The sequence below is a fragment of the Lithobates pipiens genome, unplaced genomic scaffold (genome assembly GCF_037356315.1).
Source record: "Lithobates pipiens isolate NorthernLeopardFrog02 unplaced genomic scaffold, aLitPip1_a1.2 Scaffold_16, whole genome shotgun sequence".
In the NCBI taxonomy this organism is placed as follows: domain Eukaryota; kingdom Metazoa; phylum Chordata; class Amphibia; order Anura; family Ranidae; genus Lithobates; species Lithobates pipiens.
In genome coordinates, this window is record NW_027507748.1 from 144,244,549 (window position 1) to 144,267,370 (window position 22,822).

Consider the following 22,822-nt stretch of genomic DNA (forward strand, 5'->3'; position numbering starts at 1 on the left):
CAGCGGTCAGTTTTTCGGAATTTCCGTAAGACCTTGTTCGTCCAACTGTCCGCTGAAACTGTCCGCTGAAGCCCCACACACGAGCGGACTGTCCGCCCAAACACTGTTCAGCGGACAAGGTTGGGCGAACAGTCCGCGCGTGTGTACGCGGCCTTAGTATTTTCTGAGCCATTGGCCACAGAGACTTTCTGAACTGGTTGTTCTTGCCTCGTGGGGTTGAAGTGTACTGCTATTACAATTTAAAGGAGACTGTTCAACACTTGATGCAGTGTGCACCACTCTGAAACTTGGGGAGCAGCCTGTTGCTTCTACCAGTACTGTTTAGTCTTGGTCATTTAAGGGCTCAATGTCTTTCCCCTTGCACCCTCTTTTTAAACTCTTTATACAGAGATTGGAAACACTCTGAAAAGTTTTTTTTCAATGAAAGTGTTTATTAGCCCTGTACTCATTTTAGGGATGATTTTGTGCAAAATGGTCTATTGTCATTGCATATCAAAGTTTTTACCAAACTTAAGCCTATTTTTAAGGACTCTACCAAGAATCCATTGGAAGCCCTTTCCACAGCTTTGTTCTCTGTCCTTTTACACAATCCTGGGTGTGACTATATCTTGTCAAAACATGTCTGACTGGTCAAAATCCTGAAACAAGATCTCCCCACTGCTGCTGTTGATCACTTGATTATTGAATGTGTGGAGCAAATGGCTGTAGCTTTAAGTTTCATTAGCGACAGTCTTCTGGAAGCTTCCCATTTTCTCTCTGGCATGGGTCCCATGTCAGTACAAATGCGTAATAGGTTAATGGTGAACATCCAATGATCTCTAATTGGCTAAAATATCAGAAGGACAAGAAAGAATATGGCAAAAGTAATCTAAGGCAAGGGCCCTGATCTTATTGTATTGCATTCCATCCTATAGGCAAATTTTACTCCTATTCAGGAAAATCTGATGGTCGGGGAGGTGGGACAGATCTAAGGGGTTTTGAAGGACTGTGTGATGGAACTTGCAGACAAATGGACATGGATATATCTTTTGACGCTTTGGTTCAGGAAGTGGAATCTTTCATGTTTTATTTTTATTTTTTTAAATATCAAACACACAAACCATAGAAAAGCATCTCAAAACAAAACAAACGCATACAAAAATAGAAAACGAATACCAGTCTAGCCCCAACATTACATATTTAAAACCTCATGCATTCTAATCTTCCCCGTCACTCTGGGTCAAAGGGAAAAAAAAAACATATCCCATATAAATTATTATTCCAGCATTCCAGCATTCCTGATTTTGTAACCTCAATTATTCTAATTCTATTCAATTTGGTTCCAAACTGGGTACCTAAAGACATTCCTCCCTAAAGCTTTTGAAATTGAAAAATGTAAAGCTCCCTATGCTAAGACAGCTGCACTAAAAGTACAATCTGACACCACCACATCCTATTGCAGTGCTGTGATTTTATAATATAAACATAAGTGTTTTGTTATCCCGTGAGTCCATTGCACTATGCAATTGTACAGATTAGTAAAAAAGAACTCTTGCATTGCTGTTGAAAATGTTACTACTCAGTGGGTTATATGGTAGCTATATGGTAAATCTGTGTGAAAGCAATGTGCCCCATATGTGAAATTCACTGATATGTTTTATTATCTATCTATGCAGGAAGTTAATGATTATGAGGAATTGTCTTCAACTGAAATAGGAACAACACTTGTTAGTACAACTCCATTAACCACAAAAGCAACACACTCAAACATTGTAGACTCTACCTCAGACACTTGGTCAGACCTCAATCCTGGGGCAACAACAGAATTTACAACCACTTCTTCTACACCAGCAATACAAAATGATGAAACGGTGGCTCCTAAACATGAAGACCCAATTGATGACCAAGATGAGAAAATATCGTCTTCAGAAAACACGTGTAATGGAGACTTGTCTCAAGCAGAGATGAGAAAATTTGCTGATGCCATGATGAAATTTAGCACGGACCTTTTAAAACAAGTTCACTTGGGATCCAAAAGCCCCAATGTGGTTGTTTCACCTTTCAGCATTGCTCTGGGGCTCTTACAGTTGACTTTAGGTAATGGACATGCTTATTTTTTTTTCTTAAAAAAACCTCCTCAAACCAGGTGCAATGTATATAACCTTTTAGCTCATGTGCGAATTACTGCAAGAAATGACAAGTGTAAAAAAAAAAAAAAAATAAAAAAATCTTTGGTAACGTTCTTAAGCAGTGAAAATAATAGTAAAAGAATTCCAAAAAACACTTTGGATTATGCAACTGGTGACACACCTCCACCAACAGTTAAGGCTCTTGTCAGAAAATCAGACCCTTATAAATTACAGGAAGTCTAATGCGCTTCCCCAGGCGGTGGATAAAAACAAATGGCAAAAAGCGCCCCCCAGAATACTCCTCTGCTCCACCAATCGACTCCACAGCAAGTTATAAATTGACCACTTTGAGAAAGAGAGGCTCCATATAGTGTATGATACCATAAAACCATTCTGATGTATTAAATAAAATACTCGCAAGCAAGGCAATGAGCAAACATATATGAAAAAGCCGTGCCACTCAACGTACATTCTCAATGACATCAGACCGTATGTTTCATCCAACACATTTCGTCAGAATCAATGTCAGTGGCCAGGAACATCTCTTCCTATTTTAATCCATTGCTTGGGGAAGCATATTAGACCACCTGTAATTTAAGGGTCACATTTTCTGGTAAGAGGCCTTTTCATCATTGTTGGTGTAAAAGAGTGTCATCGGCTGCGTTGTACAAGGTGGTTTTTGGTATTTATGGAAGTGGACGGTTTAAAAAAGGAATTTTTGTTTTTGCACTTGTCACTTCTTGCACTAAAACCCCTTTCACACCAGGGCGTTTTGCAGGCGCTATAGCGTTAGAAATAGCGCCTGCAATCCGCCCTAAAGAAGCTGCACCATTGTGTGTAGTGTGAAAGCCCCGAGGGCTTTCACACTACAGCGGTGCACTGGCAGGACGTCAGAAAAAAGTCCTGCCAGCAGCTTCTTTGGAGCGGTGAAGGAGCGGTATATTGCCGGCAGTTTTAACCCTTTCGCGGCCGCTAGCGGGGGTAAAAGCGCCCCGCTAGCGGCCGAAATGGGCCGCAAATCCGGCGGTAAAACGCCGCTAAAAAATATCGCCATTTTACTGCCGACGCAAAGGGCGGTGTGGTATGAAAGGGGTCTAATTTGCACATTATGAGCTGAAGGTTTATATGTACTGTACTTCATTTCAGGATGTTTCCTTTTAAAGTGAGAGCAACACAATTATTTATTTTTAAAAACGGTTTGTGGGTACTGGTTTGCTGTCCGCTTTCACTAGCGGTAAATTTGATCTGATTTGTAAATATCACTGAGTGCAGAGTTCACACAATTTTTATTATGTTTGGTATCCTATTTTTGCTGTAGATCATTTTCTTAAAGTGGTTGTAACTCAAAAAAATTAAAAATGGATCCTGTTCCCTTTAAAGCATGTCACACAGCACAGTGCTTGTGCTGTGTAATTTGACCCTCTGTATAACCTTAAATACCTTGCTGACCCTGCCTTGTTCTGCCCTCCCCCGTAAACTGACCACAGTTATTATGGGTGCTGAGCCCTGATACCGTTGTCAGTTTACGTGCCTCCGTCATTCGCAGCTCTTCTCTGTCGTCCTCTCCCCCCTCCCTCCCTGCCTGTCAGCTGTGTGAGTGCCAATCTGCTCCCCTTCTACTGCAATGACACTCTTACAATCAGCTCTGCTATAGTAAATCATATCCCCAGTGTATTTTTTTTTTTTTTTTTTTTTTTATGCAGCTGTGTTCCTCAGTTTATAGTGCCGATCAGCGCTCACCTGACCGCCCCCTCCTCTCCTCCTCCTGGCTTATGTTAGCGGGGGTTTCTATGCCTCACCTTCTTTGCTGTCAGATCAAGAGAGGTTGCTGGTCATGTGAGCGGCGCTATGAGATGTGGTACACAGCAGCTTTTTTTTTTTTTTTTTTTTTTTTAACGCGTACACTGGGGGCATTATTTAATATAACAGAGCTGATTGCAAGAATGTCACTGAGTGGCTTACCAACCACTTTAAGCAAATAATTTTTTGTGAATTCATTATCTGTAGATGTTGTTGCAGGCTAGCAACACAAAGCCGTTACTTTGCAATCAGCAACAATATTGTCATGCTGTCACACACTCCCCTTTATTTGGCCTTTGGGCTACCCGTCATGCCTTTTGAAGACATGATGGGTAGCCCACTAATGGTATGTGCACAAAAGGCACATTGGGAGGTTGTGGATTATCCATGTCAGCCTGTGATGTTATGGAGGATCTCCAGGTAAGAGACTTTGCTAAAAACATGCTGAAAAATATCTTTTGGCTTTTACATCCATTAAGTGTCTGTGGGGTCACCTATCTGTGTGGTTATAAAACCCGATTTGGGTTTAAGGCACAGGATGTCGAGGCACAGAAACCCCCCCCAATAATCTGATTGGCGATCATTGACATAGGATTGGTACTCCATAGAGCTTGTGGGTATTTTTCTAGGGCCTCTGTACGTGGGTTTTTCTTCATGCCAAAACTGCTTGTCTTCTCGTACAAGTCAATGTGAATGTAAAAGCAGCTGACGCAGATTAGGAAGTCAGCAGCTCCAACTCCGAACCATTTCAAACTGATTTGAGTGTACCTGCAATCATGTTGTATTTGACAATGACCTACAAGCTTGACTGTGCCAAATCAAAATTGCATATATGATGCAGACTGTTGTCAGCATAAACCCTGCAGTTTGTTTTTCTCTACCCCTGTAACATTTTGAACTTTTACATTTTAATATTTATTACATTTTGCATCTTCCTGAAAATCTGTTATTTTCCACTTCCTGTGATGCTAGGGTCACAGCCTAGGACTGAGTAATCTTAGATGGACATATTGTTTTAAATGGGCGAGAGCACTATTATCCCAGGTGAACATTGTATGATGCAATCTGTGACCAGCTGTGTCTACCAAAAACAGCAGAACACAGATCGTTGAACTGGGCTGGCCCTGGTACTATGTGATTGGTGTGACTAATTACAGCAATCACAGGTCAGTTGTACACAATGGCTTTTATTTATAGACATTCATTGTTTACTATTGGGATCTATGTGATTGGTCCCAGTGATCACATGGTACAGGGCCAATCACAGCGGATCTTTACCATGTGATAGCTGTGATTACCCACAGAAATCACAACAATACACAACAGCGCATGAATGGATGCCATTCACAAAGTTAAAAATGATTACTTACTACAGCAATTATTACTCCATAAGCAATCATTAAAAAAAAAAAAAAATCCTGACCTCCTCCCCAGAGAGCAGTAGTGTTGCTATGGTGACACTACTGCTCTGGTGATCATATGTAAAAAAAAAAAAAAAAAAAAAAATTACAACTTCAAATCACTTACCATGCCTCTTAACTTGCCTTGGGGTGTCTACTTTCCAAAAAGGGGTTATTTTTGAGGTATTCTGTTCTTGCATTTTAGGGCCTCAAGTAATGCAAGATGTAGTCAAGTAAATCAGGATTAATACATTTTCAAATATATACCATAGATTGTAGACTCTCTAACTTTCACACACAGTAAATTAATATACACTTATTGGGCTATTTTTACCAAAGAAATGTAGCATTTTTTTAAAATAATCTTTATTTATGAAAGACAGGGTATTAGACATATCTGTCCCTCTAAGAGGGGTTCTTGCGCATAATAAACTTGGCCGGCTTCTTATGTAGTACCAAAATTTATGGCTGATCGCGTGAGATTAAGGGATATTAAGGGATCGCGTGAGATTAAGGGATAGGTCAGGCGGGCGCACGTGGAGGGAGGGGGGCGGATTTGTGCCTCCCAGCTAACCTCTACCCACATCACCCCTCGTCCAGGCCCCCCTAAGTCCTGGAGTCTGTACCATGGAGGCACAGAGGTGCCCTTTCCCCTTTCAGATCAGGGTGACCCATGGCATCAGACCACCAGTTCTTGTTAGGGCAAACTACTCGTCAGTTTCTCGCCCGTCACCTGGCATCTAACATACTGACCACCTGTGGATAGATGGCCATAACCAGTTAAAACATAGAATATTAGAAAGTGGTAAAGGGAGAAAAAGAAAAGAAAAAAAGATGGTTTAGAGCAGGGATATGCAATTAGCGGAACTCCAGATGTTGTAAAACTACAAGTCCCATCATGCTTCTGCCTCTGTGTGTCATGCTTGTGGCTGTCAGAGTCTTGCTAAGCCTCATGGGAATTGTAGTTCTGCAACAGCTCGAGGTCCGCTAATTGCATATCCCTGGTTTAGAGCATGCCTGTATCCTCACGTCCGACTCCGCCTCCGCTCCGATTCCCATCGACCTCTCCACACATGCTAGAGAACTAAAAAGGAGAGGAAAAAACATCCCGGCCCCCTTCCCACGATTAGTTAAATGATGTATTGGTGTGTTGGAGCCCTTTCAGCTCTTGGCTCCCATCTGTGGGCCTTGAGGGTGCACCTTCAGGGATGGTTCCGCCAGTTCCAGGAGGGCTACATCTAAACTGGAGGGTATATGGCCCGGGTCAGAGACATACATGGTCCATGGCTGCCAGGTTGCCAGGCAAAGCGGTCACGGGTCCCCCTGCAGGTTGCGATCCAATCCTCAGGCTCCCAGATGTCACCCACCTTGTGAGGCCATTCCTCCGTGTTTGGGATTTGTGGATGCCTCCAGAGTATGTGGAGTAGCTGTTTAGCTGCATTATGGCAAGTGAGGCAGTATACTTTTCTTGTACTGGCTCATTGGCATGGGAGGAATGTGTAGCAGGAAGTGAATCAGGGAGAGAGAGATGTCTATGGCCATCATTTCTTTGATTTGGGAATTAATGTCTTCCCAGTAAGGTCTGATCACAGAGCAATCCCAGCAAATATGCAGAAGGGTGCCTTTGTGACTGCATCCTCTCCAACATTGGTCCGATGTGGATGGGTATATTTTTGCGAAGTCTGCCGGTACACGGTACCAGCGGATCAGTATTTTGTAATTAATTTCCTGCGCCTTGGAGTCAATTGAGCTGGATCTGGCAAGTTGGTAGGATAGTGGGGCGGGGGTGAAAACCATCTCTAAGTCCCATTTCCAGGCCTTAATGTAAGCAAGCTTCACTGCGGGAGATGCAGAGTTAAGCAGTTGGTAAAGTTCAGAGACCATGTGGTTGTGGGATCGGTTCTTCTGCTATGAAGAGGCATTTGACAGGTGTGAGGGAGGAGATGTCTAGTATGGAGTCTCCTTGTGTTTTGAAAAAATGGTGGAGTTGCCTAAATCGCCAGAAGTCCATAGGGAAACTCCCCCTTCCATCTCATAGGGTGTCGAGGGGTATTAGTTTACTGTCCTGCATTCATTTACCACAACTGGTGCTACAATTGTCTACCCATGGGCCAAAGAAAGCTGCTTGTTTACCAGGCAGGAACCATAGGTAACCTCCCAGTGGGGATACAGGGGGTGCCAGTGCCAAGTCAAGTTGGCATTGAGTCGGTCCCAGGTTTTCAGGGCCTGGGTCGTCAGCGGAGAGGTAGAGGTAGACAGCCCCCTGTGTTCCTGTGCCAGCCATGGTGCATAGGCCAGCTTTCTCCCTGCCATATATTTTTCTAGGGAGACCCCTAGTTTGGATTGAATGTGGAAGCGCCAGTTCAGTATACTCTGGAGGACTATAGCCTTGTAATAGCAGAATACATTTTGCCCTAAATTTATGAAAGATTTATTTGCAAACTTTTAGAACCGAAACTAAAACCTTTTATTTTTTTTCCCAAATTTTTGATATTTTTTTTTTTTTTTTTTATTTAAACAGCAAAAAAAAAACAACCAGTTTTGGCGATTTTTAAATACTATCAAAAGAAAGCTCTAGCCATCTAAAAAAAAAAAATAAATAACGTTTTTTTGGGTGCAGCGTTGCATGAGTAATTGCCATTCAAAGTGTGACCGTGCTGAGAGTTGAAAATTGGTCTGGGCAGGATGGGGGTAAAGGTGCACCATTTTGAAGTGGGTAAACAGTTACAGCAATGTGTTTATTATTTCTTCACTAAAAGCTGACCATTGTAAGCACCCAACAAGCATTAAATGGCTTGTTCCAATGCCTGTGACTGAAACATTTCCTGGACAGTTCGGCCTGTTAAAGGAACTGGAAAAATGATGGATCAGCAGATATTATGTTACGGGGAAAACCTAAACTGCTGTGTTAACACCAGTGACAGACTGCATCATATTTCATTTTGATAGTCCATAGTTGTACTTTTTTTTAAAACAAAAATATGTTAAAAACGTATTGTTTGAGGTGGCTGAATTGGTTGTCTTTGCTTTTATTTTTACAATGTAATTCTGGGAGGATTTGTCTTAGGCTGGCTACACTCGCTCACTCCATCTATGGGGGGAGCCATGGTTGTCACTAGGCTATTCCCTTGATATGGACTACATACATGTTCCTCTCTTCTCCATTTTATGGCATACAATGGAATCGGAGAGAGAGAGCTTGGAAGAAAGATGACATTGTTTCTGATTTGAGTTAATTTCATAGGAAGTGAGACACTGCATTTCCGACCATATCAGCAGGTGTTTTATATAGTTGCTGGAAATATTCTTATCCTGAAAAATTAAAACCATGCAGCCCCCACATCTAAGGACTGGTAAGCTGCAATATAATACTTTTATGGGTTATGACCACAAGTTAAATCCTGCTTTAAAAATGGGTGTTGAAGACTGAAAGTTTTAAACTGACTGTTCAAAATTTCAGGCATGTCTTATTGGACACTGAAATAAAACCATCCTTGATTTGGGCTTGATTAAGAATCTGAATATTCACATATATACCTTCATATTAATATGAATTTTAAAGCAAACCTAATCCTGACATGGTGTCTATTTGAAGCATGTGAAATAAACCTCACCCCTAAAGGAGTGCAACAAAAATAAATTCAATGAACATATTATCCAAAAAGTCTGTAATCTTGGTTCTATCAATATCCTCCACCTCCGTGCCCAAAGTACCAAACAAGGGTTTACCTGGAGGAGAGAGTGTATTGAATGTGTTTTTGGACAGCGAGATGTGCAGCAGAGGTCCTGTTGGAGGAGAGACAGGGGATAAGCATTCTATGACAACCTTAGAAATATGGGGTCATGCAAATCTGGGGAGCTTTTTTTGGTGCTTTGAGAGCTGAGCACGGAGGTAGAGGATATTGGTATAACCAAGATTTCAGAATTTTTGGACTATATTTCTGGACTTTTAGTTCACTGAATATATTTTTGTTGCACTAGTTTTTAGGGTTTAGGTTTGTTTGCTTCGCAATTCATATTGATATGAAGGTATAGTACTTGACTTGAATTTTACCCTACCTTAGACCATGCATGCTTCCCAAGATAATTGTACATGTGTCCCCCCAAATTAGCATTGCTAACTTACTAACACCTATTGGTTTAAGGGTCTGGGGTCAAAATTCCCCAGAAGTATAACAGTTGCTGTAATGTCACCCTGTTTGATCTTTTTCTGGTTTAGGTGCAGAGAAGGAAACCGAAAAAAAGCTGTTGGAGACACTCCATGTGGAATCCTTGCCATGCCTTCATGAAAAGATGCACAAAGTTACAAAGCGGCTAGTACAGACTGCGCTAAGTATAGCTTCTTGCATGTATGTCGACAAAAGTGAGTTCAGGTCACCCAATACTCGCCCTCTGGGCTTCACGTGGATTTATTTTCATTTTCATGCATATTTCATGGATTTTGTTTTCATGCATATTAAAAGTAAAAGGAGGACAGAGAGGGCAATCTGTCTTAAAGACTGTGGTATGCCGAACAGTATGTTGTTTACCAGATGCTTGGGTTCGGCACATCGCGGAGCAGGTGGACAGATGATTGGTTAAGGCTGGGGAGGACCCAGCTGTCATGGTACACATTGGAACCAATGACAAATCAATGACAAAGTAAGAGTCCTATAAAATGATTCCAGCGACTTGGGGAATAGATTGAAGAAAATGTGATTTTCTCAAAAATACTACCTGTGCCTTGAGGCAAACCAGAGAGACAGCAAGAGCTTAAGGAACTGAACAAGTGGCCGAGTGTCAAGTCCTAGATGGATTGCTGAGAGGCCGTCCCTTGCGGCTAAATGCAGCGTATCCCTGGGAATGAGACAGGGAGTACGGTGCCCAAAGGTGAACGGGTTGTCAAGTGCTGTTGCTGGGTAGCAGAGAGCAGCTGGGGTGTGCTGGATAAGCTGATAGGGCAACTGTGCGAGGAGAGATCCCAGGTAAGGAGCAGTAGAGCAACCTGGAACAGTCAAGCCAATCCAGTGGTCATACACAGCAAAAATCAGTCCGAGATGAGGTACAGCAGGATAACCAGGAACAGAGTCAGTAGCCAAGCCAGGTGTCAAACACCATGTGGACAATCAAGGTACAGATGTGGAGACTGGAGAATAGTCAGGTCCAAGCCAGGAGTCGATGCAGTCGGAGAGCAGGAGAAGTCAGGCAAGCCGGGTAGTAACAGGAAGCAGATACAGATGGCAGGTACAGGAGACGATAATCTAGCAACCTGCTTAAATAGGACAGGGTGCCAATGATTACCAGATTACCACGATGCGTGCGCCCGTCGTCATACACCTATGTGCGCGCATGGGAATTCGCCTGGCATGACCATGATGGATACTGGCAGGATTACCCGTCCAATGGCCATTACCCTGACAGTGCCCCCCCCCCCAAAAGGGCCGCCTCTGGATGCCCAATCTGGCCCTTTCGGGGTATCTGGCTTGAAACCTCCAACAGTCTAGGGATGTGAATATTATCTGCTGGTTCTCAAGAATTCTCTTCTACAGAGTAACCTTTCCATTTAATATGGAATTGAATTGTCCTACTTCATACTCTGTTTCATTTCCCACTGATACTAGAGGAGGTGGAGCTTCTTCTCTTCCTGGAAAAGGACTAGAAAAAACAGATTTTAATAAATAAACATGGAATACTGGATGGACCTTATAAGAGCTTGGTAGTGATAATTCAAATGCTACTGGGTTAATTTCCCTTTTAATTATGAATGGACCGATAAACCTTGGTCCCAGCTTCTGGTAGGGGCAAGGAAGCCTAAGATTTGTTGGAGAGCCATACTTTGTCTCCAACCTTAAAGACAGGGTTTCACCTCCTCTTGTCATACTGTAACTTATAATTTTCTTGGGCCCTTTGCATGGTTCCCTGGAGGGTTTGGTAGTTAGCCTGGATGGAATTTATTCTGTCCCGAACTCCTGGGACTAACGCTTCCGGAATGACATTGGGCAAGAATGAGGGATGGAACCCGTAATTGGCCCAGAAAGGTGACTGATTAGTGGTTGTATGGACTGAATTGTTGTATGCAAACTCTGCACATGGGCGTAAAGAGATCCAATTGTCCTGGGAAAAAAAGCAGAAGCTGCATAGATATTGTTCTAAGATTTGGCAAGGCCTTTTGGTTTGACCATTGCATTGGGGATGTTAGTCTGAAGATAGACATACTTTAGTGGAAAGCATTCTGCAGAGCTCCCTCCAGAACCTAGAGGTAAATTGCACCCCTCTATCGGAAACAATGTTTATAGGTAAGCCATGTAATCTGACTAATTCCTTAATGAAGGTCTTCGCTGTGTCCCATCATGGGTAAGAAGTGTGCCATTTTGGACAAACGATCCACAACTACCAGGATGGTTGTAAACTCTTCCGAGAGAGGAAGCTCTACTATTAAGTCCATAGATATTTCCTTCCATGGTTGCTCCAGCGATGGACGTAACAAACCCCAAGACTTGATGTTGGACCCCTTATTCTGCTGACGGGTAGTGCAGGAGCTGACAAATTCCTTGCAATCGGATTTCAGGGTAGGCCACCAAAAAGATCGGTGAATGAGCTCTAAAGTGTTTCGCACCCCCAAGTAAGTTCGGGGTGCGAAACAGAAAGTTGGTGATCATACAAAGTCTTTAGGATCTGGATTCTGGCCTGCTGAGGGACAAGGATTTTATCTTGATACCAAAGGAACCCTTCCTGGTTTCTTAGGGAAGTTGCCTCTGGTTCTGAGCATTGAGAAGAAGCCTGCTTAAGTGAGGAACTCAAGTCTGGTTCATGAGGAAGTTTTGCAGAGACAGGATTGTGCTGGGAGCCATTTCTTGGGGAATATCGGGAAACATCTGGGACAAAGCATCAGCTTTCCTGTTTTTGGACCCAGTGCAGTAGATAATATGGAAATTAAACCTAGCAAAGAACAGAGCCCACTGAGCCTGTCAAGGTCTTAAACGCTTAGCAGTGCTGAAGTAACTGATCAATACACTCTATTCTTATTATCATCAGTTATGTATTCCTTTGTTTTAGTCCCTATAGTTCAGCTAATCTATCAATCTATTACGCTGAGCACATGTTATTGTTAATACCACAATGCTATCACCCTTGGCTATGAAATCAATACACGTTTAAGGTCAATTAAATCTCATTTATTTCCCAAGGAAATAATACAGCGTGCATAAGGTATTAATAGGAGTTACAATAATACATAGCATACAATCAAAGTATAATATACGCCATACTTATCCGACCTTCGCAGCCACACCTCATGATGGAATAAAGAGGGACAGAGGAAGACCTCATGGTCGCAAACCTTTTTGTCAAACATACCTCAGCCATACCACACCCTACTGCCAGTCCCATTTGGTTTGGACCAATCAGTGTTCACATGACAGCCCTCCTAATATTGCCATACTTGGCTTTGTGGCCAGTCCCATCTGATGTGCCCTGGGCCGTCTTTGTCATCAATCTCTTTGAAGCTTGTGTGCACCAGTTGGGCTGAAGGTAACTCCTTTGATATGCAGATTCTGCCACATTCCTCTACACATTCTAAACATGTGTCATGCAAACATCAACATGGCTGAGTTCGGCTGTATCAACAAATGTGTAGAACCTTAGATATATAACGTTACTTCTTATTCACTTCCAACATATGCCGCTTTGCGCCTAAAAGGCGCATACCACCCTTCTTTAGACACGGCTCCTTCTGAACAATCCATAACTGTCTCAACGTGTGTGGTTCCCCAACATGTGCTTCCGAACCAGTACCTGTAGCACAGTCCTTAGATCGTGTAACGCATGGAACAGTACACAATTGTCTTACCACGCTGTGTTTTCAACGTGTCCCGAAGCAGGTCCTATGGAGCAGTCCATAATTGTTTTACCATGTGATGTTTCCCAACACGTGCCGCTTTGCCACTGAGTGACACACCTCCACCACTCTTCAGCGACAGCTTCCATGTCACCATTCTGCATCTTGGGTATCTTCAGGACGGCAGTACAGGCAAGGGGTGTCCATTCATTCACCATTCACCAGCACCCATTCAGAGCAACATATCACCCAGCTTTCAGACCCAGAGTCTTGAGGAGGGCCTTTCTTGCCCATATTACTAGCCTACAATACCCATAGGTCACATTATACCACGCACATCAATCCTTATTACCGTAATATATACATATATATGCATTATGCACCCCGCTCCCAACCTCCTATAACCTTTTACTGTAACTACGGGTCGGGATTAGGCAGGCTTGCTCGCAGCGGCGTTGCAGGGCTCTGACTTGGCAGCAATGTCTCCAATTTGTACACAGAGAGCTCACCGTCAAATCGTCCCTCAACTTGCATAGACAAATGGGAGACCCTTCTAGATAAATATCGCTTAACTACACATATACGTTTACAACAATTACCAAACCCACACAATTCCACCCCTGTGCCTGGATTTCAGAGATCATGCCCATTGTATACCATGCACCTCTACCTACGGTTAGGTTCAAGGAACCCTCTAGTCCCTTGACTAACACTACACCGGTATTCTTTAGGACAAAGAAACAAAAACTCGCCTATGTCCTAAATAATACCTGGGTGCCTTCCCAGCAATGACCTCTCCATCCAGAATACAGAGAGAAATAACCTCCCAACATTATTCGTTCATCCCCATGTATTGACCTGGCCTACAAAGGACATCATGGTCATGCTTCCGACAAAGGGAAATATCAACCTGCCTCCAGCGTTCATCTTCTCTGATCACATGTGTGATATAGCCTCAAATGCAACAAGAGAGAGTCCCCAGTCAGTAAGCCCATTGATGCCACCAAATATACAGACCAAGTCTGCACTTCTGTATATGAGAACATACAGCATAACTCCTTTCACAATCCAACTTAGTACCACCCATACAGGCATTCGACCACTATTTTGGATTAGTGTAAGCAACGTGTTTTGGCAAAATCTTACTGAGCGGTGACGCTAACTCATCAGGCCACTGCCCCTCATACAGAGACGGTATAATCAGCTTGATGTTGGCTGATATTTCCACCTGCCACAGAGTGCGCGCCAGAGCCAATGACAGGTTTCTGTCTTCCCTACCAACCTCTCAACATGGTTGACAAAATCCGGAGCCACTCTAACCTGAGTGTTTCTGTGATTTCATTGAATGTTATCAAGGATACCACCAATCTCCCGGGGTAACAAAGTCACGCTCCTTCTCTGAAGCTATGGCTGTGAGTTTGTTCCTCAGGAGGCTGATGTCCCCTCCATTAACAACACCCATCCCAGCTATTGTTCCCCCCCAATATAGTGCTGAATACATCCCTCCTCTTTCGGGTTACTCCTCAGAAATAAGCATCCTGCATGGACCTCATTCTCATCTCTGGGAGTAAGTCACTGGTACAATAACCGCACCTGATTCAGTGTATACTCAGCACATATAGGGTGATAGGTTTTTGTCAACCACCATGAGATGTTGCAGCACCATGTGGTGAAGTCCTACGGTACCCTGGTAGCCAGCGTTTGTTCCCTTTATTTTAACGGAGCATGCTCCTGTGTGTATTTACTGGCATTATCTGTGCAGGGTTTCAACCTCTCAGGTGAGACACCAACCGGGCGTATCTTCCTCATGTCTAGTTCTGGTGTCCCGCATGTCCTGTAACCGAAAGCTTCTCTCTAGGACCGCTAGGATTGAGACACCACCCCTACGAGGAAGTTTTCCCCCATTGATGTGTCACCTGGCACCCTTTAGTCTGATCCACAGCTACCTTATTATGCATAAGCGCCAGTATGCCTCCTGGGTACCTGCACCATATTAACTCCGTTACACCAATACATGTAATACATTAAAACCTTTCTTCTTTCAATTCCTCCTTCCAACAAAAAAACACATATTTTACATTTTCATGTTTTGACAGATTGGATGTGTCATAACTCTTCCCCAACCTCCAACCCATTGCACATGTATAAATAACATGTTTGCATTCATCAGGAGAGACTTCAGCAAAAATATTTCACAAGTTCTCTTGCTAGGCACAGTCTTTCAGATTCAGCATTAGCACCAAATTGTCCATACGAAAAAAAACAGGTATTAATCTGAATCTTTCAGTTTTCCTTCTCTCCTGATGTTTATTGGAACTAATTTGTGGTATGGTGTGGCACAGACAAACTGCCAACCAGATGATCATCTGTCATCCATGTTCCAGAAGCCTCTCCAATTCTCGCTCCACTTGGATTCTGGAAGTGAAAAACAAGAGCAGTATCAAATTCTTATCCACAATATCTGCTCGCTTACCATGTTTACTTATAGTTCCCTCCTTGGAGCTCAGGACCTCAGTATTCCTGGCTTCTGCAACTCTGACCAAACTATCCAAACAACCATGACCTCTTTAGGCTACACCCACTGTAAAATGGATCCCCATGGTATGATCAAAAAACGTTTAAAACTGAACGTCAGTGTTGCTTCTCAAAAACTTCAAATTTTACAAACTAAAAAAAACAATGCATCTATCTGTATCTTTACGATGTATGCACTACCCCTTTTCAGGTGACTGGTTCTAACTGAGGGCATTGTCAATTCCCCCCCTTTCAGGTGGATTAGACCTACTACTTTTCCACCTGAATAAAAATATAACTAACATAGAGGACTAAACCAATATCAACAAAAAAAAATTTTTTTAGAAGAAAAATAAATAAAAAAAAAAAAAAAATGAAAATAAAAATAATTTTTTTTTTTTTTTTTTAAAAATTAAAAATCTGGCCATGATCACACAAACAACATGACAAGACAACCATCATAAAACAATGACAAACACTCAACTTTTAGTTAACATCCATGGACTTTTCTCCTGCAAAGAGTGCTTATTCCAATCTGAAATACAATTAGTTAATGGGGAAAACAAAAACAAAACAAAGCATATGTATCATCACAACATTTTAGCTTCATTTGTAACTCTTTTTAGTACTATTATTTTTCATTGTTTGCAAACAATTACTAACTAATGAGCTCATGGTACCATGTGATAATCGATTATGCATTTACAATAACCTAACCCCTGTTCTGTTATATTTTACCACTGTTGTTACTTTGAGAGACCTGCAAACAAATGCAAATGTCCGTATACGAATCAGTTTAACTTCTTCCTGGTCTCTGGAAAAAGGAACACACAAGTGATTACACACAATTCTTATGTTAATCAGCAGTATTGGATACTCAGGAAAAGTTTACAAAGACTGACAATAAGAGAAGAGTAAAGAAACACAAGATTAAAAAACTCATAACAGAAACATCTTTTAACCACACAAAAGAAAAACCACAATACCAATTCAGGGGTTTATCCCTAAAAGTACAAAACAAAAAAAAATGTATATCTATATCCAGGTCCTCTATCATATTCTGAGCCTGAAACTTACATCAAACCTTTTTCATAGCCGGGAAACATTGACCAGAATATTCTTACCATGCTTGCAGCTCACTAAGTTCTGCTAACATTGTTTCCCCCAGTGCTATATTTGAGTAACCATGCGTCTATCTCCATTTTGACTCTACACAACTGTCCTACATATTGCTTTTTAGTTTCTAGACCCCGCATTTGCGTTTTACACGGGAAATGGGTTTGATTACTATTGGTTCCGTGCTGTGGATGGCTACCCCACCTGGCTGAATAACACACATGATGCCTTGGGGTCGTTTTCGGGTATAATTTCCTTTCGATATCATTATTCGCCGCCCGACAATATTTTGAAGTGTGACCCCCCCTTTTACACAAAAAACATTTTAGTTCTGGTTTCCCTGCATAGGCCATTTTTTTAGCATATGGCGCTGGAAATCCACATTGCTGGATAATATTACTGCGATTGGAATGCACAGACTTTACACTTTCGTTGTATGAGGAGTCATCCGAAGTGTCAACTCCTGAGTCAATTTCAAGTGCAGTTATCCCACCTTTATTTGCTTCTTCCACATCGATTCCCATCACATTACTATCATTTGCAGTGATAATAGCATACGGGTTTTCTTCATATTTCACTTCTGGCTTTTCTATACACTGAGCATGTGTGGAGGGTACCTCCACTATTGCACACTTGGAGGATAATTCCATTATGGCTGCTTGTGCCTTAAGCCTTGTGATAACCTGCAAATTCTCAGCCTCCCTTTGATTCAAAGAGGCAATGCAACTTTCTCTCAATTTACACGTTTGTTCTAATTCATCTAATCTCTGTTGCAATACACATTTCTCAGCCACTAATTGTTTAATCCGACTACAAGCATCCGCATCAGCCTTTTCAATCCTGATTGATATATCCCTTACCTGTTCCATCACTTTTTCTCTATCAGCAAACCATTCTAATTCTTTTTGTTCCGCAATTTCTTTCATTCTCATTAACATGCATAAGGCATTGGCCATTCTCTGTTTCCTGCCTTTTTTTGATTTATTAAATATGCGACTGTTATGTGTATCACATTGTTTTAAAAGTTCATTAAACTGATATGTTAATTTACCTTTGTGAGTAATTTGAAATCTAATCCCACCATGCTTGCTAACGAAACCTTCAATGGCTTCCATTGATATGCTAATTAGCCTATCCACACCAACTGGTTGAGCAATCTTGCTTAGACAAAAGAAAACAGATAACAAATGGACAACAAAAAAATAAATAAATACGAACCGTTTAAATTTCCAGTGACTTGTGGTTCTACAGCATACAAGACACAAGGCACACTCTTAATCAATGCCTTGGTCTTCTATTGGACCAGAGCTATTTCACTCTCACGTGTGTAGAAATAAAAACCTATACTTCCCCCACTTTTTTCTCAAAGATGTATGGTAATTCCTGCCACTCTCTAACCAACACTGTGCATTAGCAATACACTAAACAATCAGATACCAAGCACACAAAGACATAGAGGAAGCTGTTTAGAAGCTAGCTTTGACCTGTAGTCCCCCTCCAAATACAAAAAACAACAACAACAAACAACAAATACAAATCCGTTTACCCACGAATTTCTGTAGGAGAACACACTCTTATTCAATGTCCTTCTACCCGATAGCAGGTCATAGGGAATTTCTATTGGGGCAGAAAGTTTTTTTTTCACAATCACGTGGATATTTCCACTTTTCCCTCAAAATTGTATGATTTATCCTGTCAATCTGCGGTTATATCACATAACCAGGGATGATCAGTCCCTTATCTCGCCAGTGCGGCAATTTGCCCTCTGGTTACAGTTTCTGCAGCAAACACAACAATAATGTACATATATATATATGTATATATCAGTCACAATTCTCACCAGGTTTTACGCGTGCGTTTATACCAGTGAAATATCTCACAGAATTTTCCTGCTCATCCAAGCGTGGTTTCAGAATTCGCGAGCCAGCGCTAATCTTGTCCACACTAAAGATGACTTCCAGTTCTGGGTGGCTTTGAGCATCTGTGCTTACAGGGACTCAAACAAAAATACCTTAGATTTTTGTGGATTCTGTGTAAAAATATGTTTTACACGCCTTCTGGGGTGCCAAATGAAGTAACTGATCAATACACTCTATTCTTATTATCATCAGTTATGTATTCCTTTGTTTAGTCCCTATAGTTCAGCTAATCTATCAATCTATTACGCTGAGCACATGTTATTGTTAATACCACAATGCTATCACCCTTGGCTATGAAATCAATACACGTTTAAGGTCAATTAAATCTCATTTATTTCCCAAGGAAATAATACAGCGTGCATAAGGTATTAATAGGAGTTACAATAATACATGGCATACAATCAAAGTATAATATACGCCATACTTATCCGACCTTCGCAGCCACACCTCATGATGGAATAAAGAGGGACAGAGGAAGACCTCATGGTCGCAAATCTTTTTGTCAAACATACCTCAGCCATACCACACCCTACTGCCAGTCCCATTTGGTTTGGACCAATCAGTGTTCACATGACAGCCCTCCTAATATTGCCATACTTGGCTTTGTGGCCAGTCCCATCTGATGTGCCCTGGGCCGTCTTTGTCATCAATCTCTTTGAAGCTTGTGTGCACCAGTTGGGCTGAAGGTAACTCCTTTGATATGCAGATTCTGCCACATTCCTCTACACATTCTAAACATGTGTCATGCAAACATCAACATGGCTGAGTTCGGCTGTATCAACAAATGTGTAGAACCTTAGATATATAACGTTACTTCTTATTCACTTCCAACAAGTGCTAAGATACTCTAGGTTTCTGTGATCCGTGAATATCATAAATGGGTGCGAGTCACCTTCAAGGAGATGGCAACAATCCTCCAGAGCAGTTTTAATGGCCAAGAGTTCAGGGTGTTGAAGGATTGGTGCAGAGGTAAATGATGATTTTAGCTCATCAAAGGCAGAGGGTTTCTGGAGACCACAGGAACCGAGCATGTAGATGGGTTACTTCATTCATAGGTGAGATGATGGAAGAAAAGTTTTTTTATGAACCTCCTATGGAAATTTGCGAAGCCCACAAATCTTTGCACTCCCTTCTTATCCAATGGTGTTGGCCAGTCCAGGATTGCCTGCACCTTTTTGAGGATCCATTGCTACATCACCAGTGGAGATAATTAGCCCCAGAAACTGTATTGATTACTTTTCAAAATCACACTTTCCGCTTTTTTATGTAAAGTTTGTGCTTTCTCTTGCGTATGCAGAACTGTCTTCACCTGTGCACGATGGAGCTCCAGGGTAGTCGAGAATATAAGGATGTCATCCAGGTAGATGACAAAGTAGTCTAAATATTCTGGGAAAATATAATTTACAAAATGTTGAAATGTGGTCGGGCGTTGCACAATCTGAATGGCATTACTAAATACTCAAAGTGTCCGAAGTGTGTTCCATTCGTCACCCTTTTGGATGCGAACAAGATAGTAGGCCCCCCGTATATCAAGCTTGGTAAATATCTGAGCAGTAAGGAATCTCTGAAAAAGCTCCAGGACTAGAGGGAGAGGGTAGCGTTTTTTATATGGTAATTTTATTCCCTGTAATCCACACATGGCTTTAGGGATTTGTCATTCTTCTTGCCAAAAAAGATTGTTTTTGTTGATATATTGTCGCAATGTTCTTAATTCCATCTCAGAGAGGGGAAATATGCAACCAAACAGAATTTGGCTCCTGGAAGTAATTCGATCGGACAATCATATGGCTGATGTGGTGGCAGAAAATCAGCTTTTTTTTGTCAGACATCCAAAAATTCTTGATAGGCTGGTGGTACACTCTGGTTATTGGCAGGTACAGGTTGAACTGTTAGCTGGTTTCTGGAACAAGGCAGTGCTGTAGGGAGAGATAAACAAAATTTCTCTCTTGAACCAGTTGATCCAGTTGATCTGGGGATTATGTGCTTGAAGCCAAGGAGTACACAGGATAACTGGGAACATGGGCGAGCTCAGGACGTCAAAACATATGAATTCCTGATGACTATCAGGAGTAATAACAAAGAGAGGAGCAGTCTCTTGTGTAACGGGACCAGAGCTAGGCAGGGTGCCATCAGCCAGGAGAACTTCCAACCTACGTTTCTTGGAGAGCAGGGGTAGACAAAGTTTTCTTGCCATGTTCAAGTCCAGGAAATGGCTGCATGAGCTTGAATAGACTATGGCCTGAAGCTGAACCCCCTTCTTAGGCCAACTGTAATGGGAAGGATAAGGTGAGAAGGGGAAGTTCCGGAAACCTGGACATAAACTGGGGAATACTTGAATGGCTTGCTAGGCCTTTATAAGGCAGTTGCACAGGAAGTGTCCATCTTGTCCACAATAGAGGCGAAGATTAGCTTGACGCTGTTTTTTCCTCGGGAGTCAGTGGGGATCGCACCAGACCAATGGGTGTAGTGCTGATTTCCGGGTTTGATGTACTGGAAGTCTGTAATCGTTCGGCCTGGTGCTCCCGTAGGAGTCTATCCAATTGAATGGCTATTTGAATGAGCCCCTCAAGGGTTGAAGGGATGACAATCCTGGCCAACTCTTCTTTAAGGGATTCAGAAAGTCCTAGGTGGAACTGATGTTTTAATGCAGCCTCATTCCAGTCTGTATCTGCAGACTGATGGAAGTCCACGGTATAATTCTCCACTGATCAACGTCTCTATCATAGAGACTGCAGAGCGGCTTCAGCGGTGGCTGTACGCTGGGGATCTTCATAGAGTTGGGACATAGCTGTAAATGTATCCACTGTGCTAATAACTGGGTCTTTCTGTTCCTATAAACTGTGGGCTTATGCCTGGGGCTCATCGGACAGCAGGAAAATAAGGAAGCCAACTTTTAACAGTCTCAGTGGAAAAAGTCCAGGGTTGCAGGGCCAGATATAGTAAGCAGGCATTCTTAAAGGATCTGAATTTGTGTTGATCTCCGGAGAATCGTTCAAGGGTTGGTACCAGTGGTTCTGGAGGCGGAGTCACTATTGTAGTGGGGTCATAGCAGTGAAGCAGGTGGAAGAAGGACCTTGGCCCATAGAAGCAGATGGCACCATAAGTGTTGTAGCCTACCCTCTAACTGGAGCTATCCTTCCTGTAGACTTTGGGCCACTTAAGTAAGGGTAGTAGTCTGTTGGCACAAGCCTCTATTGGGGACGCACCTCTGCCAGCCTCAGTCATGGCTGGATTATACTGTCAAGTCCAAGATGTGAGGCCGGATTTCTGAGAGGGTGTTCCTTGCGGCTAAGTGCAGTGTATCCCTGGGAATGAGTATGGTGCCCAAAGGTGCACAAGATGCCAAGTGCTGTTGCTGGGTAGCAGAGAGCAGCTGGGATGCGCTTGATAATCTGATAGGGCAACTGCGTGAGGAGAGATCCCAGGTAAGGAGCAGTAGTGTCAAGCCAGGCAAGTGGTTATACACAGCAGGAATCGGTCCAAGATGAGGTACAGCAGGATAACCAGGAACTGAGTCAGTAGCCAGGCTAGGTGTCGAACACCATGGGGACAATCAAGGTACAGATGCGGAGACTGGAGAATAGTCAGGTCCAAGCCGGGGGTCGATACAGGTGGAGAGCAGGAGAAGTCAGGCAAGACGGGTAGTAACTTAAAGCAGATGCAGGTACAGGAGACACAAGAGCTGACGATAATCCAGCAACCTGCATACATTTGCAGCAGGCTTAAATAGGCCAGAGGGCGCCAATGATTACCACTATGCATGTCAGCGAGCACCCGCCATTGAGCACCTGCATGCACCCATCATCGTACACCTATGTGCTATATTATAATGTAGCGCTAAAAAAATATAAAAATTATTAAAAACGAAAATAGTGAAGTGACTAACACCAAAAAGGGACACTATAGAGTCCAGATAATAGAAATGAATGAGTCCTTGGAACCCACGTGGAATTCGAATATGGTAATTCACACAATATGAAGGCCACGGAGTAATCTCAAAGATATTCACAGCAATGACATCCAGATGAAATGGAAAAAGGCACAGAGGTTCCGTGCCTCTGGTAAGAGTACCCACCCTTTTGCCTTTTTAAATTTCGTACCTGGGGGTGTCTATAGTATGCCTGTAAAGTGGAACATTTTTCCTGTGTT

General features: G+C 42.4%; 1 protein-coding gene across 1 annotated transcript in view; it reads left to right on the top strand.

Moving 5' to 3' along the window:
* Positions 1 to 22,822, top strand: part of SERPINF2 (serpin family F member 2) — a 101,101-nt gene that overhangs the window by 50,537 nt on the left and 27,742 nt on the right. Inside the window, exons 3-4 of the mRNA XM_077480570.1 lie at positions 1,656 to 2,076; positions 9,528 to 9,671. Of these exons, the coding sequence (XP_077336696.1) occupies positions 1,656 to 2,076; positions 9,528 to 9,671 (565 nt within the window). The remainder of the gene's footprint in view (positions 1 to 1,655; positions 2,077 to 9,527; positions 9,672 to 22,822) is intronic.